The 19,311-nt window shown below is 35.4% G+C and overlaps 1 protein-coding gene across 1 annotated transcript; it reads left to right on the forward strand.

Annotated features, from left to right (window-relative positions):
• Positions 1 to 828: 828 nt before the first annotated feature.
• Positions 829 to 1,422, forward strand: LOC126671349 (uncharacterized). Its single transcript, XM_050365117.1, has one exon. The coding sequence runs from the start codon at positions 829 to 831 to the stop codon at positions 1,420 to 1,422; it is 594 nt and encodes a 197-aa protein (XP_050221074.1).
• Positions 1,423 to 19,311: the final 17,889 nt, after the last annotated feature.

The following is a 19,311-nucleotide window of genomic DNA, read 5'->3' on the forward strand; positions in this document are numbered from 1 at the left end:
TAAAGAACTTCTACCATATGAGGCACATATGAGATTTAATTTTAAGAAGAATGTTGCTAAACCGGATGAACGGTGGTTGCGTTCTTCTAGTCCATCTAGGGTTTCAAGGGTGGAAGAAAATGATAAGGATGGTAAGATGGAGGAAAAATCTAAAAATTGGAAATTCAAACGCTAATTTTGAATTTCAAATGGAAAGAGGGAGGAGATCGGTTGGCAGAGTTGAGGAAAATGGTTTGGATTTGGTAGTTGGAGATAAAGGCAAATCTGATAGAATCATTCACACCCAAAAATATCAGGGCTTGCCTAATGAGAATGATCACGTGATGGAGATGGACCTGAAAAGGAGGCGATCCAGTGTTGTTGATGTAGTGGAGGGTAGTGGAAATGGGCCGAGTTTTAATATGACAGATATGATTATCGACTCAAGCAGTAACAGATCGGCGGGCCTTGATATTCAGGCCTGCCCACAAAAATGAATTGCCTAGCTTGGAATTGTCGTGGTTTGGCCAATCCATGGGCAATTAGATTTTTAAGAAAATTGATCCAGGAGAAAAATCCGTCCTTTTTATTTTTATGCGAAACGATGATTGGGTTTGCCCGTGTACAAGCCCTTCAAGCTGCTTTGGCTTTGAAGGGGTATGTTCTGTTGATTGTTTAGGCAAGAAAGGTGTTCTCATCTTAATGTGGAGAAGTTCGTTTGATGTTAATGTGATAGAAGCTTGTGATAATTACATTGATGTCACAATTTCTGTGATTGGAGGTAGGGAATGGAGATTGACAGGGTTTTAGGGGTTCCCTGAAAGAGCTAGACGAAGGGATTCATGGGATATGTTGGTGAAGCTGAGGTTATCAAACAATCTCCCGTGGTGCGTTTTGGGCGATTTCAATGATTTACTGCTTCATGAAGAGAAGAGAGGCGGAGTAAACGGGTTCAGAGAGGCACTGTTTGCTAGTGGTTTGGAGGACTTGGGTGCGGCAGGTTATAAATTTACCTGGTCTCGCGGCAAAGATGCTGGTTCGAAGGTTGAAGAGAGGCTATATAGGGTGTGTTGTAATAGCGAGTTGCTTGAGATTTTCTCGGAAGCTCATGTTCGTAATAAGGAGATGACTACTTTGGACCATCTTTGGGCTGTTGAGGGTGACGTCCAAAGCAAGCTGAAAGCAGTGAGGGATGGGTTGAAAGTGTCAAATGGGAACCATGGTCCAAACTACAAGAAAAAACTCTCTAATATCAATGCGCGTATGGGTAGAATGCAACGAAGAAATGACCAAGCTGGCATAAATCAGTTTAAAGCTTTATCCAGTGAGTATGAAAGTATTTTGTTGGAGGAGGAGGTATATTGGAAGATACGGGCGAAGTGCCATTGGCTAGAAGAAGAAGATGCTAACACGCGTTTTTTCCACAAACGCGGCAAACACTAGACAACTGTGTAATCGTATTTTGCGTCTGAGAGATGAGCAGGGGGAGTGGTGCAACTCGAGAAAAGGAATTCACAGTATTTATCAAAGGTACTTTGCTGACCTTTTTTCCAGATAATGGTGAGCAGCATACTGATTTTTTCATGTGGAGCCCCGGATTGATGATATTCACAACGATTTGTTGTTGAGTCCGATCTCAGATATTAAAGTTAAAAATGCGGTCTTTAGCATGCACAATGATAAATCGCCGGGTCCGGATGGATATAATCCAGCGTTTTATAAGAAGTATTGGAGAGTGGTTGGGCCAGAGGTTGTTAAGATATGCAGGCAGTTTTTCGAAACAGGTTGCTTAAAGGATGGGTTGAATTACACTACAATAACTCTAATCCCGAAAAAGAAAGTTCCTGGATTGGTTACTGACCTTCGTCCAATTTCTCTTTGCAATGTGATCTATAAAATTATCTCTAAAGTAATGGCGAATAGGATGAAGAAGTTGATGCCTATCATTATTTCAGAGAATCAGAGCGCTTTTGTTGAAAACAGGCTCATTACTGACAATTTCCTTATTGCCTTCAAAATTGGTCATTACTTGAGGAGGAAACGGAGAGGGAAAAATGGCATGGCGGCTCTCAAGATAGATATGAGCAAAGCTTTTGAAAGAGTTAGGTGGAGTTTTGTTGAACGAATGATGCTTAGCCTGGGTTTTAGCAGGCGTTGGGTAGATTTAATTATGGCTTGTATTACGACGATGCGTTATGTTAGCATTGGTGACTGTTGTGAGATGAACATATTACTTCTAGTCGAGGGTTGAGACAAGGAGACCCGCTCTCTCCCTACTTGTTTATTATTTGTGCCGAGGGTTTGAGTATGATGTTAGCTCACATGGAAAATTCGGGTCGTCTTCATGGTGTAGTAATTTGTCGAGGGGCGCCTTCTATTAGCCATTTATTTTTTGCAGACGATTGCTTTCTTTTCTTTCGAGCAACGGTGGAAGAGATTGGCGTGGTTAAAGAATTTTTAGACTACTATGAGTTGGTCTCTGGCCAAAAAGTCAATTACCAAAAGTCTAATATCTTATTTAGTGGTAATGTGGAGAGTGAAGAAAGGTCTAGCATTTGTGGGGTGCTGAATATTGCTTTGACAGATAATAAAAGCAATTACCTTAAAGATAGGGTTTGGAATAAGATCAAAGGATGGAATTCAAAATTCCTTTCGAAAGGAGGTAAGGAAATTTTAATTAAAACTGTCGCTCAGTCTATGCCAAACTATGTTATGAATGTTTTTCTTATTCCGCACAATCTTTGTGATGAGCTTGAAAGGATGATGAATAGCTTTTGGTGGGGTAGAGATCAAATTAATAAGAAAGGTATTAATTGGGCTCGTTGGGAGAAGTTGTGCATTCCGAAAAAATATGGCGGCTTGGGTTTTAAGCGAGTTAGAGATTTTAATGTGGTGATGTTAGCTAGACAAGCGTGGAGATTAGTGAGCGTGGAAAATAACTTGATGGTAAGTCTTTTTAAGGCAAAATATTTTCCTAACACGACGTTTCTTGAAGCGAAGTTAGGTCACAACCCGAGTTATGTTTGGCGGAGTATCTTCAAGCTCAAGAGGGTATTAAGTTGGGTGCCCGGGTTCGTATTGGGAATGGAAAGTCTACTATGGTATGGGGTTCACCTTGGTTAGCAAACTCTGAGTCGGGAATGGTTGAAACTGAGCAGCCCTTAAGCTTAGCCCATACATCTGTCGATCAGCTCATGAACAGCGAAGGCTCTGGTTGGGAAGAAGACTTGGTCAGGGATGTGTTCAACGAGGTGGACGCTACTCGTATTTTGAGCGCTCCGGTCAGCAACAGGGATATTAATGATAGATGGTGGTGGCGATTTGAAACAAAAGGAAACTTCTCTGTGAAAAGCTTCTACCGAGAAACGAGCAGAGTCTTGATATGCCCTCCTAATGACTTGTGGGGTATGAGTTGGAAGATCAACGTTCCTTTACATATCAAAAATTTCTTGTGGAAAGTTTGCTCCGGTTTTCTCCCCACGGTGGACAGGTTAGCAACCAGACGAGTTTTTGTTCATGCAACGTGCATGGTCTGTAATTCAGGGCAGGAGACGGCTCTTCATATCCTCTGTGACTGTCCTATGGCGGAGGACTGTTGGAATATTGCAGGTTGATCGATGGATAGAGTGGGATTCGACAACATTCAGAATTAGTGCAATAATTGGCTCAGGAAGCTCTCGAAAGAAGACCAGTCTGTTGTTGCTTTTTTGTGCTGGAATTTATGGATCAATAGAAACAAAGCTGTATGGAAGCAAGTAGTAGGTTCAGCGAGGGCTACAGTTGATGTGACAGGTTTCCAACTATCTTCTTAGATAGCAGCTAGATCTTTAAAGTTACAACTGCGGGGAGCAGTTATTAGCAGTGACGATGGAGTTATTAAATGTAAGGCTCCACAATATGGTTGGCTTAAGGTAAACATTGACTTATCGGTTTTCCCTGGAAGACATCGCATGGGTGTGGGCATTGTTGTGAGGGATTGGTTAGGGAATATTGTTCAGGCAAAGCAGTGCAGTTGGTTCGGTTCCTATTCTCCCCGTATGGCTGAGATCATGGGGATAAGAGAGGTGTTGAGCTGGCTCAAGGGTCGTGATAAACTTATTTTCGAGTCGGACGCCATGGATGTAGTGTTGGAGATTCGCAATCCGAGCTTGGTCGAATCAAAGTTGATTATAGAAGATTGTGTGGAATTAGCAAAGCAGTTAGATAATATTTATTTTGTATTCGTGAGGCGATCTGCGAATCAGGCGGCACATGTTCTAGCGCAATACGCCAGTTCCTTTTCAGGTCATCAGGAGTGGCATTGTCATTTTCTTGAGTTTCTCACAATGTAACTGCTTTCGATCTGATTTAATAGAATCATTTTTCTCTCAAAAAAAAAAGTTATGGCCAGAAATAGTGTGAGGAAGTAAAAAGAAAAAAAATATGAATAGAAAAAAAATTAAATAAATAAAGCTTTGACTTGAATTAATACAAATAGTTAGTTCCAAATCATGAATAAATGACAAGTGCGGTTTCTAATTCTGACAATAGTTAATGATGCTTGCCAAATAAAAATGCAAATTATATGACATGATTCGATAGGATTAGGGTGAATTCAATTTTTAACTTTTAGTGACCATTGAAACACGATTGAATAACTTGATGCGAAATCATGACATGTCTTTTATTTATTGAAAGATTAGTCATTTATGAACTTTTGACATATTTGGCATGACTTGTAATACTTAAATAAATGGCAAAACACAACATATATTTTTTAGAGTTTCGAGCCTAATTTTCTTGTTGTGAGAATTGTTAACATGCTTTATTTTTAGAACTTGCTCAGTGTCCATTCAAAGTTCCACGGTTGAGTTTTTGACATTTAGATGATCTTGGCATTTAGGTATACATAATTTATTTTAGACACTTAAACAGCCTACCCTTCATTCATTAGATTACACAATTTTGAGCCTCAGCCTTTTCCTTGATTTTTAACCCACATTTTATATTTTTTTAACCCTTCAAATCTTCACCTTTTTCAGCACCTCAACTTGATTTGATCAACTTAGATTGATGAAAAGTTTGATTCTAGCTTGATGATGAAAAAAAATGTGAACAAGTGCTTAAAAAAGAAAATTAATGGCTTGTAATAAAAGTGAAAGAAAGAAAATAAAAGAAAGAAGCAAGAAATAGTAAGAAAAGGAAAATCAAGAGAGAAAGAAAAAAATAAGGCAACTAAAAGAAAGAAAAGTTCACCCATACAAGGAATTTCAATCTAGTTCATTATTTCGTACTTCACACTTGTTGATTTCACACCTCAAACACGTGAATGTTAAAGTGAAAACTTGTGATGAATTGATGCCATTTTGCTTAATTATTATGAGATTAAGACATGATCTGCCTAAGTAAGAAATTGACTATTTCTACATATCTCGCAAAAGATGGTGATACATTAGTGATATTCAGTGTCGCATAAGCTATAATGATAGTATTCTTAGTGGTATCAGATTATGTCATTGTAATTGCATTCATCATTTATCTGCATCATTAATGGTTGTTGGTTTAGAAGTTTTCACTTAATTAATCCATTAGTTTGGAAAACTAATTATTAACTTGTCTATGACTTGTTTCGAGTCTGGGTAGCTTATAGTTAGGGCAAGATTCATGTTTTGCTTGAGGACAAGCAAAGCTCTAGTGTGAGGCGGTTTGATAAGCTATTATTTTACAAAGTTTTTAGAGTATTTATTCGCTATTTAATAGCGCTTTCTGCGTTAAAAAAAAGCTTATATAATTAGTTTTCTTGTTTTGTAGTTTTTATGAAAAATATAGATATTTATCATTTCTAGGGTATTTATGATTGAAACAGAGTCAAATATATAGTCAAAACCAGAAGAATTCAGGAAGCCAAATCCAAATCCAAGCCTAAGTCCAAACCCAACAGGTTCGAATCAAATCGAACCGGTTAAATAAGAGAAGACAGAAGGTCAGCCGCCCTCTAGCCGGCTCACCACATCAGGCCGGCCAAGGGCCGGCTGAGACCTGGAATTACGCAAAATATTATGCGCATGGGAAAAAGGTTGGGAATTATTGGAGGGCTCTCACTAGACTTACCATAAGCAACATTGATTGGATTCATACTCAAGAGAGTGATCCTCCTTGACTTGCACACAAAGAAATGAGCTTTGACAACAAGTTAGAAGCTCATTAAGGGAAGAAGATATGCTCTTTTGGAAACAAGATAAGTCAAGATTGATTCACTCAAGACAATTATGGAAGGACTTGATCATTACTACACCCTCAAAGGAAAGAAGATATGCTCAACTTGATCATCAGTCAAGTTCTATATGGAAGGATGATATCTTTGGCTTGAGCTCCACTCCTAGTGACTCTATAAATAGACCCCATTTGTGTAGAGAAAAATATATATTAGCTAGACTTAGAGATAAAGTTAGTTAGACTATTAGAATAGATTACTGTACCATTTTTATCTTCTGTACTCTAGGTGTAACATATCTATTGTTATTGTCAATATGACAATGGGTAATTAAACATTTTGTTCAAGGGTTGATATGGACGTTTAACTATATAATTGATTTATTTTGAATTTATTGGTGATTTATTATCGTGTTTTGATTATTAAACTTAATGTTTGGATTTAATTAAGAGATTGATTAATGATGCATGTTTAATTAACTTATTGAGAGATTGTTACTCAAATAGACCTAGGTATTCAAAAACTTAAAAGTCAACTCCGTGAGCGCGGGTTGAAATTTAGGTAATCAATCGATATCTTGAAGGACAACGCCACGAGAGTGGGTTGGGATTTAAGTGATTTTTGAGTTTGCTTCATAATTAAAATTTAATTGGTTAATTCGGTTTTTAATGTCGTGAGAGCGAGTTATTTATCAATTAATTGATTAAGTGTGATTGTATCGTTCTTTGAGACTCGAGAGGACGGTATTCGATGTTTTAGAATAACTCGATTCTAGAAAAAATCACCAAAATATTCATTGTTCATGATTTTATATTTTTATTCGGGATTATCAGCCCTTGAGCCTTTTAATATTATTATTTCCAAATACTAGTCTTTAAATTATTTATATTTATTGGTTTCATTTACTTAAAGTTTATTTGTTAATTGTTCTCATTTAATTGTTTAATTTGATCACAAATTCTCAAACTATTTTCGTAGCTAACCGGTCAAAAGAATACTTAAAATTAGTCATTAAGTTCATTGTCTCTGTGGGATCGATATCCGTACTTCCGGATTATATTACTTGTGCGATACCATCAATTGTTTTTTTCAATGAAAACCGCCACCTTGTTCTGGTGGCGCCATCGGTTACAGGGGCAACGGTGGCGGTGCGAGCAGTAGGTCCGGGGTTTTGTTTTTCGGTCCGTTCTCACTCGTTTCAGCTCTGTTGTTCGTGCAAACTTAGTCAAAAACTCATAAAATAAAACAAGGAATATAAAGCATTTAAACGTGATTTGGGCATCAAAAATATGGATTTACAGCAGCTATTTTAAGGCACTTTTCATGGTAAAAAACACTAAAAACACCTAGAAACATGCATTCTAAGGCATCTAATCTATTATTTTTATGGTTTGAATAAAAACTACTAATTGACAGTGATTTACATGCTTTTTCATCGAATTCATGACAATTTATTAAAACATCGCATTTAGCTAATATGGCAATTTTGATGGCAAAACAACAAAACAAGCGAAACATGTAATCTAATGACATAAAATCAAAGAGATAAATAGAGGGTCCTCCTAATTACCGGTTTGAGGCCTTGGCTGGTTTGCTGTCGAAGTTGATGCAGTTGCCAACTTCGAATCTGATGCTTGTGCTACGTTCTTAAAGAGTTGACACGTACTAGGGTGTTTTAGGATTGGAAATTGGTGCGATTTGATGCGTGTGTGTGGTGGAGAATTCGGCCAGGGATTTGTTTCTAGCCAAGTTTGTTTGACTTTGCTGTCTAATTTTTAAGGTTTGTTTGCCACCATGGAAAGACTGATTAAGGGTTCTATTTATAGTGGTTATGGGTGACCTAGGGTTACCTAGAGATTAAGTTGATTTTAAATTCTCTTAGTTAGAACTTTTAGATATACAAAAATAGTCAAAGAGTGTTAAGTGATAGATTATTAGGATTAGGATTAGGCTTAAATTATTTACCTTAGAATTTTACCTTTTAAATTCGTTATTAATTAATTGATTAAGTGATAACTATGTCAAAAAGTGATATTTGGTGCCCGAAAGTATTAAAAACAACTCTTGGGACCCTGTGGGTTTGAGTATGGTCAATTTCAGTCCATAAAACTTGCAAATTGGCCCATAAACTTTTATGACATTGCAATTAGCCCAAATTCTGAAATTAAACTACAATCTCTTTGGATTTTTATTGGCTATTTATGCCTAATTACGTTTTAATCCTCCAAGTTTACACCTACGCGTATATTTTGCTGGCTTAGATTCTAACAAGCAAGTCGATAACTCGTCACCGGGACAGATTTCTCTGGAAATCATCATTGGATGTTTCAGTCCCTTATCACTTTTTACCTGTCCGAAAAATAGATGTCTACACTTTATTGTGTATAGTGGCATTGTGTATATAGTTATCGAGTCGGCCTCGTGTAGTTTGAAACACCAAAACAACTTATTTTATATACGCCGGCTATGTGTAACCAGTCTGTTGTGTATATTTTAATATGTTTAATACCACCATATTAAAATACAATTGTGTTTGCATTATTATGTTAAACATATTAACTGTTGAAAAGAGTGACGTGTGATTTGGAACGGGGCTACCTATGTGTTAAGGCAAGCGAGATATAAGTCCCTGGTTTCCAGTGTTTACCACGCTAGGTTTTCAGAAAGAAGCGAAGGTTGAGATAACAGAGTTACCTAACCAGTACTTTTGAAAACATATTTCGCTTATATGTATATTTCAAAAAGATGTTTACGTTAAACGAGAAAGATTTTAACGGTATTTTCTGAAAACCGAACGTACGTGAGGTATGATCTTGTAATATTATTTGCTAAAAATTTCTACAGGTTCTAGACTTGGAACGAGTTTCGGGACAACCATTCCCATTCCCTACCGCCGGTCGTGACTTGGTTTTGGGTGGAAATCAGGTCGTGCCAAGTGCTTACCACTGCTCCACTTTCACTATACCCCATAAGCACAACATAAATATACATAAGAGTGGATCATGTACGCACTGATGACAATTTAGCAAATTAGTTGACGAAAGGATTGGCTAGAGAGGAAGTCCATAAAACTTCTAAAGGAATGAGAATATTTCATGTAGAATGAATCATTTATAATGATAACCCAATTTAATTGACTGGAGACTCCAATAAATAGGATTAATAGGTAATAACAAGTTATAATTGATACGAGTCAGAACATGCAAACTAGAGGCATGATTCCTGAAGCGATTAGAGGATGAGTTAATATAATCTCTTAAACAAGTCTATACTCCATGTGTAGTGGAGTACCTAACTACAAGTGTACTCTTGATAGCTTCACCTTTGTGAATGTGGAAGTGCGGTCGCTTCCTATGAATTTTGAGGCAAAATTTCTAGAGCGTTCACTAAACTGGGATAGACGTGCATTGTCATAATTGCACGGGCGTTGGAAAAACACTTTTGAAAAGGTTGTGTGTGGTTTGATGTCCGAGATAGAGTTCAAGACTACGAGTTACCCTTGTTAAATCAGAATCTAACACACTATGCAAATGTTTAAATCGAAAGATATTTTTATTTATGCATAATCTTATTGATTCAATAATTGCTCAAAAAAACTATTATTAAAATTTAAAATGGGGGACTGTTAGAAATTATTGAATTTCAAAAGATAAATTTATTAAAAAATGAGGAATATAGAAAGCAAGTGGATTCCCACATTCATTCATTTGAGTTTATAACAGTGGAGTCTCTCATATAAGTTTGGGCCATAAGGGGTGTCCAGTTTTGTGAACGGGATACAGGGTTAAATCCTTCCCGAATTACCATACGCGCACAAGCTGTCTATTCGGTCAGCCAGCCTGGCCTTGTCTGGGTAGGTGGATCGGTTCTCATAGCACTATATTTTTGTAGATATGTAATTAATCAATTATATTTTTTACATAATAATTATATTTTCAAATAAAAAAATATCCCTTGATTTTCTCCTTACATTTTTGACTGTTGTAAACATTATTTATTATGAAGAACGTTTTTATTTATATATTTGTTCTCTAACAACTATATTTTCTAAGCCTATAAATACTGGTTCCATTTTCTTTTGCAAAAAGGACAACACACATAGCACTACAGAAATACAGAAAGTGTTTTATAGAACTGTTATCACAGTGCAATATAACAGCATTTGTTGAAATATGTGGAAATTAAATAGGATCATTCTAGACATATCACTTGTCGTTTCCACAAGTTTGATTGACATTATGCAACAAGTCCAAATATTTTTACAATGGAAAATACCTATGATAATTGGATCGTGCCACGAGCCTTAAATTATGGGACATAGGTCAAGTAGGTCGGGAAGGAATTCGACTTAAGAAGTGTAATTGAGATAAGAATATCATTTGGATTACATAACAGTAATTTGAAGTATAAATTATTATTCGTTAAAGCGGAACTTGGACGAAAAATTAAGAAAAAGTGCAAGTTAGCTTAAAATTGGAATTTGAGCGCTTTTGGCCAAAATTATCAAATTAAATTACCGGAAATTGAGATAATAAGATATAGGACTAATATTATTTATTTGAAAAAAAAATATGGAATTGGTCGGAGCTAAAGATTTAGCGTTCGACGGACGAAAATGTACAATTTTTAAGTTAAAAATCGAAGTTGTTTGAGTCGATTTCTTGAAGGACAAAAGAGTGACTTTTGCCATAAATATATAAGACTTTCAAATGGATATTCAATTCATAAATACCATTTGATTCTCAGCTCCAAATCTCGTAGCTTTCCCTTCCTCCATGAAAGAATGAAAATAAACTTCAAATCCTCATAACTTTCTCAATTTGGATCGGAATTGAGTGATTCTTGCGGCCATGGAACGAGGAATGGATCCTCTACTAGATTATTGCTTCAATTTGAGGTAAGTTTTAAGTAGTTATGGCTAGGGTTTCTGCTGAATTGATTCGGTTTTGATTGTTAAGTTGAGGTTTTTGGATGATTGATGCTTATAGGTGTAATTAAGCTTCCATGGAGATGTTTTGATGGTGAATTGGAGATTGAATCCTTTGGAAATGGGGCTTCATGAATGGGTAAGGATTTTCTGAAATTTTGAAGTCTAAGAATGATTAATTGGATGATGAAATTGATAGTGTATTCGGAAAATTCATGCTTAAAATAGTGTTTGATGATTGATTGTTTTTTTTATGTGTCGTATATGGATGGAATATTGGTATGAAATATTTATGATAGGTTGGTGTAATATCCCGTTTTTTTCCATCATCTTTCCGTAGAGTTTCCGATAAGTTTTTGGCTCGTTTGCGGGTCCGGGTTTTAGTTTTATGGGCCTGACTCGAAGGAGTCCTCTTTTGGGCTCTAACCTGTGCATCTGATGTGCTTGCTGACAGGTGAACGATCGTACACCTCAAGTGCATGAACGTGCATTTGGGATGATCGTGCACGATCGTGCACGAACGTGCACTTGTCTGCTCAGTGCACAAACGTGCACTTTGGTGCACGAACGTGCACTGTGCTGTTGCGGGATTTCAGGTCTTTAAATAGACCTGTTACGTTTTTAAACCCTATTTTTCATATTCTATCATTTTCTATCAACCCTAGCCGACTCCGTCTGTCTAAGACACTCTGAAACACCAACTCATTCGTTCTTTTTCATCGCTCTCGAATCGAGTAAATAATTCCGTCACTTTCTTTTCCAATTGATATCGTCTCTTCCGTTTAATGACATGTGTTCTTCGTTGTGCTAGCATAATTCTGAGGTTTATCTCTTCGTTGCTTCTGTCCTTATCGTTCTCGATCACCCTTACGCTTGTTATAAAAAACGGTACGTACTTTTCCTTCTCTTTGCGCCGTTTCGATTCGTCGCTACAGAATACAGTGTTGCTGCCGTTCCTATTGCTTTTGGTGCTACCGATTGTATGATGCTTTGGGCATGAATCTGGTTGGATTAGATGTTAATCTCATTATTGTCGTCATGGTGTGATGGTTTGGTCCGGTTCACTGTTTAGCTCATGTTGCTTTTGCAGAGGGTTTCGTTGTTAAGTATATATGTTGTTGTTACTTATCAAACCCTTCATGGCTTATAATCTTGATTCTATTTTGACTTGTATTGTGTTTAAATCACAATCTGAATTGTTCTTAATGAATAAAGAGACCTTACTAATCCTAGCCGTAGGAATTCCAGTTATTTCGGTTTTGAGCTTTCATTAATTGATCATGTTACTGCTAACTTGTTCTTTGTTACTTGGGTTGTTAATTATAATATGAGGTTTAGATTGTTATTATCTTGATTTCTTATTGTTTGTTTAAGGCTATAAGTTATTGATAAATTAAGATTTCATTGTTTAAAATCAAAACTTGTAATGGGTTTTGTTATATGGTTTATTGCATGGATTTCTTCACAACATAAGTTTGGGAATTGTGTTTGTTCATATTCCCCAATTCTTTCAAAGGGTTTAAGTATATTGAATCTAAATTTCTGAATTGGAGATTTACGACGTTAAAATAAAATCTTCGTTTATCGTTTTAAAACTGATAATTGTTTTACAATTTTTTTTAGGATTATTACTTGGGTAATTGTCGTTTTGCAAAATGTTGGCTTTACATGCCATTTTGGCGAAAGTTACGTTTCAACTTTTAAAACGTTTTCTTAACTTATTTTAGTTAAGTATCTTGGTTGTAACTTGGGCTACTAAGATTTAAAGCTATTGAGTTCCGTTTTAATTATAAATTACTCCTTCCGTCACACTCTAATTGACAAAATATGGAGTTTTTGGTGTCCCATTCTAATTGACAAAACTAATATAACTATAATTTTTTCCTTTAACTTTCCATCTTTACCCTCATTTAAATTTAAACTTTTTATGGGAAAATGGTGAATATTTAATGAGAATTTGACTAATATACTAATAGCATTAATTAGCTCCATTATCAATAGAGGGGTATATAAGTAACTATCTATGTCATTTATTAGTTTGTATTGGTTATTGTAATTTAGTTATTTTGTCAATTAGAGTGGGACAGATGGAGTTTTATTTTATCAAAATCGTTATTTTGAGATTTATAAACTATGATTTATATTTTGGATAAAATGTTTGGGTCGGATTAGACTTGGGTCGCCCGACATGTGAGGTTAGCTTGGTAGTTATCGGTAACTCGGCTAACCCACTATTTGCAAATTGAATTTATTATTTCACTGTTTATTTAAATAATATTTTTCGGAATGGATTTTAAAGCGGGAACTCAATAGGCTTGGCTTGGCATGACTTTATTATTGATTGAGTATTGTGTTTACTTCGATTGGCTTTACATTGACTCGTTGTTTGGGCTAATCCTATGCGGTGTCTAGTACTCTACAGAGTTAGGGTCCGTTTTAATAATTATTTGTATTTGTTTAGACCCGTCGACCGTTCGTGCTTTGGAGACGAACAAAGTTAGGTTGCTTGCTATGAGTTTCACGTGGATTAGCTAGCAGTGAGTTTATATCGCTATTTACCGCTTTATTAAGTAAATTGTATTTTTGCATATATATATATATATATATATATATATATATATATATATATATATTGTATAAACAGCTTTCGAACTGTTTTCGGCATTATGGATCTGAATTGGAACGGGCTACTTGATCGGCATCATCGAGACTGCGTGCGCACTGGTATATGATCATATGTTATTGAGGTAGGTTCGAGATACGTCTCGCCTTAGTGAGGGCGACGATGGAAGATACGTCTCCTGGGACTCACGTACTATTTGAGTGACAGTCGGGGATCGGTTATGGAGATACGTCTCACCGGCACGACAACTGGATTTAGATATTTGTGGTTTAGGGTTTCAATGCTTATCCATAATGATAAAATGCTTTACAAATGTTTTAAGGTTTAAAAAGGTTTTCACTTAATAAATGTAAATAGTTGTATGAACTTATCTCAGTATATCTGACCCCGGTGTTTTCCCAATTTTTCCAGGGTTATGATTTTGAACGAGTCAGCTGGTCTCCGATTCTTTATTTCCTCGAAGGTTTTATTTTATTTTTATTAAAACTGTCAAACATATTTTATTCTTAGACCGCATAAGTAATTAGAAGTCTTACTTGTGTAATACAAGTTATCAGATTTATTCAATTGACTAAATTGTTGTTTTGGCATTATTATATTAACTTGGTTATCAAATATTTATGTCATGTTAGAGAATTGGAGTTTGTCACGACCCAAATTCATGGATCGCGACCGGGGCTAGGGAATGGGAGTGGTTGCTCCGAAACCCGTAGCAAGCCTAAAAACCTTTATAAATTTTTCGCGTTTTAAAATATAAAAAAGGTTTGCAACCTCGTTGCGGAAACACTTTAACACCTTTATTAAAAACGCGTTCGCAATTCAAGATCATTTATCACATATGATTTGTTTTCAGAAAATACCGTTAAAACCTTTCTCTCGTTTAACGTAAACACATTTCTGAAAACTGGGTCTTAAGACCCTGATTGTATTTAAAGAAACTAGAGCGCAAACATCAATCTCAGTTGACGCACCTGCTCTGTTTTCAATACAATCCTAAAATGCTAAACACATGAAACCAGTGTATCACTCAAACAACTGGTCCTAGCATTTTAGAAAACACGCAGCTTTTCAATCATATACATATACAGTAGTTCAAATCAGAGTATATCAAGATAAGTTTGAACTTCTGTAAATAAAAAGACAGACTTCCCAGTACCCGACTACTTGCAGCTCTAGAGGTATGGCTGACATTGACTTCCGGAATTATTGTGGAAGTCAGACCTCGTACTTGATTACCTGAAAGGTAAACATTGGGGAGGGTCAGAAATATAAATATTTCTGAGTGAGTCTACAATTTTACAATTGAATATTCAAATCGCAAATACATAACATTTGTATATGTAAAATATTACCAATTAGTCGATCCAGATGAAACCGTACAAGACAGACTATTGTATGGGTCTCAACCTACACAATACATGCCTTAGACCGTGAACTGAATCACTGTCGTCTAAGCCGGGTGTCTGGACCGTAACCGTGAAACTGCCATCACAGTACTGCCTGTGACCGTAACCGTTACTGCCATCTCAGACTGTTAAGTCAGGGTCGCTAGCACTTCCAACGCCCAATGACATTAACTGACCTCTATGTCAGACACAGGCTCGTATCGAGAAACACTACTGGTGATCACACAGTCCTATTGACAACCAATAGGAAGCTTGTTCCAATGGATCTTTCATGGTTAAGTTATACTAGTGCGATTTGTGATTTAAAAACAGTTTAAATATAAATATTCAAAAGTAAAAATCACAAAGTAAAACTCACAGTACTGTCGTCCCCATTTTCAAAAACGTAAGCTCCAAACAAGCTTGTCAGTCAAACACGTTGGTGCTTGGCTCGCTAGATCGACCACTCGTCGGATCTAATTAAAATACAAATGTCAAAACAAATCAGACATTGAATTTCTAACTCTATTCCTATCGTATAAACGATAGACTCAAACAAATAATGTTTATAGACGACTCTATAAACAAACACATAAACTAATCTCAATATTGAACTTCTCGTTCAATATATAATACCATTCTTGGTATATACTTATAGTCCTTTTGACATTAATCGCATTGATTAATGTAGGGTTTTATTAAAACATCACATCGTTTTAATAACCCGACTATCCTCAAACGTCCAGATTCTTTTAAACCTTTTAAACGTCCTAATTCATATTTTAATAGTCCACTTATATTCTTTTCGGATCGATTAGAACTAACTAGATCGAACCGAGTTAGGGCGAAAGCCCAAATCATTTTCCCCCCACTAGCCTACTGTGCGTCCCCACAGTAGGGACTGTGCGTCCGCACAGTCTACTGTGCGCTCGCACAGTCTCAATACTGTGCGCCCGCACAGTACAGTCAACCCCGGAATCTTTGATTCCGGGTCGTACCAACCTATTTCCGACACTCCAAAATATCCAAAAATATTAATTCAACACTCTGTACACAATTCAATTCAATTCTATAATTAAAACGCTGAATCGATACGCACACGATCTATTCGATACGTTTACCATTTAATATCGAATATATAATAATTATATATCAAAATAAACTTCGTATACCAGATTAATACCTCGATTACTACTGGATTCGTTGAAGAATCGGAGTTGGAATCGCCAAATGGATCGCGTCGCGCCGGCCTCGGCTTGCTATAACTAGCAAGCACCTCAATTATAAGAAATTGAGGTGAGTTATGCCGTCCCTCCTTTCTCTATTTTTAGAGAATATGATTTGGCTAAAGTACCATTTGATACTAGCTCAATCATGCACTTTAACTCTGATTTTAATTAGTCGACCGTAGTCCAAACGGAGACTAATTCCAAATTTTACGAAACTTTATCCAAAAATCCAATAAAATATAAAACGAATAAAAATATAATTTTTATTCGCATCCGACTTATATTTTATTTTTAATAAATCTCCAAAGATTTATTAGGTCCAAAACAGTCCCGCTTAATTAAAATTACTATGTCCAAATTCCATAAAAAATTGACGGTAGCTTCGTCAAATTATTTTGCGAATATTAACACCAAAATTATTCGCTCGGGACTTATAAATTATTTTATTTTAATTTGGACTTACGATTAATACTTAATTAGTTAAATAACTGAAAACTAATTACAGTAAAAATTTAGGGATCAAAAGGAACATTTTTCCTTTACTTTCTCCCCACTCTCACCGCTTCTCCTTTCTTATCCTTCTTTTATTTAATTTTTTTTTCATTTATTTAATATATATATTTATATATATATATATATATATATATATATATATATATATATATATATATATATATATATCTTAACGTATATTCGTTCATAACTCGTCAAACTTTCCGAGTTTCGACATTCTAATTTCGGGGTTTTGTCCGAAATCTTAAACTCTCCATTTAAAGTGGTACATTGATATTTTAATTATCAATATATTTTTATCTACAACGACCAGTCGTATTCTCTATTATATTAATCTCGTTCATATCCCTTTATTAAAATTTAAATTCTCGATTTAAATTTTAAACTCCAATTATTACGATATTCTTTTACGGTAAATTTAATTTACGTATTCCGAATTTATTAAATCACTTTCCGTGATTTAATTTAATAACCTTAAATAGTGAAATCTTATTATTATCCTTTGACTATTAAACTTAGTCTTTCCGAATATTTTTCTTAATATTCAAAATCTCAAAATATTATTTTTAATATTTTGATTACTCCAATTTGACCTCGTGGCATATTTAATTACTTAAAATTACGGAGTATTACATTCTCCCCTCCTTATAAAAATTCGTCCTCGAATTTAAAATCTAAAGCCACGTACTCAAATGACTCCATTCAAACCTTTTATACGTCAATCCTTATGCTTTACGTAGCATAAGCTTAATTTCAAATATAGGTAGGTTCTAAGCCCTATCCTTACAGTAGTCGTGTACGAAGCACAACATACTTATCACGACACTAGCTCGTCTGTTGCATGTTCATGCAATATTCTTATATGTCATGATTCATCATGACTAGGAGTTAACACTCCACATTTCTTTATAACATAGGTTATACTGTTTATCATATTCCTCTTAACCTCTCAATTACGCTTTCTCTTTGGATCTGTCAACGAAGTGTAAATCCTTACACTGTTCACTCGTATGTATACACATGATTTGTATCTTTGTCAAATCATGTCGTATATCGTCTGTTTTTCTTCACTTCTCTTAACACATAAGAGATCAATTGCTTTGATCTCTGATAGCATTACTCTATGAGTTCTCTAACTCCATAATCCTTTATACACTTAAAGTGTGTATACTCTTACTATTGGGTTTACCCCTTTAAGTCGTTTGTTTCTTATGGGAACAAACGATACTACTGTTTGTTTACTGATCTAAAACTTGTCACAAGTTTTAGTCGTCCATAGACTTCACCTTTATCGTTTTAACTCTCATCAACTTGCTGTTATTTGCAAAGTTTTGAGAGTATGAAACGTATGATCTTCATCATACTGTCCACCACCATTTACATTGAATCAAAATTTCCTAATATTTAGATATTTTGACTACATATCCTTTGTCATCTCCTCTCATTTCCATTCTAGTTTGGAAATATTTGCCAAAATCAGTATAGTGACTGGCATTCCAAATTGACTTACTAATCCTTTAGACATTTTACTACTATCTCTTTTTTTTCATCTCTTTCTTTATATCGTTCTATCGATACATTTCCTTGACACCATAGTTCCTCTCCGTAGTACTGTGACAAAATAATTTACGTGATACTCAGACTATACATGTCTGGTTCACACTCTATCATCCTGTTTCAGTATTTTATCAATAATACTGAAATCGCAAACTTTTCTTTGCTGCTCTACATCTAGCACATATACTCCATCATATATTATATCAGACATTCCATCATATACTCAACTGAAGTGTTTCCACTTTATCTTATACTTGGTTCTGTCAATAGACTTTTCAGGTTTGAAACCTTATGTCCAACACTTGACTATTCAAAATTTGAATGTCTTGTTTAATAATCACTAGCGCAGTAGTGTAGTATGCATATACTTTCTGCAAATCTCCACACTTTCACTGCGCTACTCTGATTCACAATTCACTAACTGTTCTCTTTACAGTTAGGTTATAGGATCTCTATATGATATTTTTCTTATCATAATCTTTTGGTTTTACTTACCAAGCATCTTTTCCTGTCTAAAAATCAACATCCATTGACTTTTAGTTTGTAGGTAATGTACACATTATCCTACAAGTAATGTCTCTCGACTTCTATCACAATATCTCTTATCTCGTAATTAGTTCGCACTTTATATCACACTATTAGTGTCTTTCAACTTTTAGTGCGACTATAACTATTGTCAATTCCTAATCATCATTGACAATTTACCTCATGCTTTCTCAGTCATCGAGGAACATTTTCTATAACTCGGTTATGTTATATATCATAACATATCTTTACTTGATTCTTTAATACTCAGTGTACTATAACTGTTACAAGTCTTGTACACTAGTCAGTCATTCATTTAAATCCTCAAAACATACTTTATGTTGATTTGCCTAATCAACTTTCACCCCTTTCATGGGTTA

This window comes from Mercurialis annua, linkage group LG1-X (assembly GCF_937616625.2).
Source record: "Mercurialis annua linkage group LG1-X, ddMerAnnu1.2, whole genome shotgun sequence".
In the NCBI taxonomy this organism is placed as follows: Eukaryota; Viridiplantae; Streptophyta; class Magnoliopsida; order Malpighiales; family Euphorbiaceae; genus Mercurialis; species Mercurialis annua.

What these genes read in the sequence shown, in the direction of transcription:
- LOC126671349 (XM_050365117.1), top strand. Translation starts at nt 829, where the DNA reads ATGTTGGTGAAGCTGAGGTTATCAAACAATCTCCCGTGGTGCGTTTTG.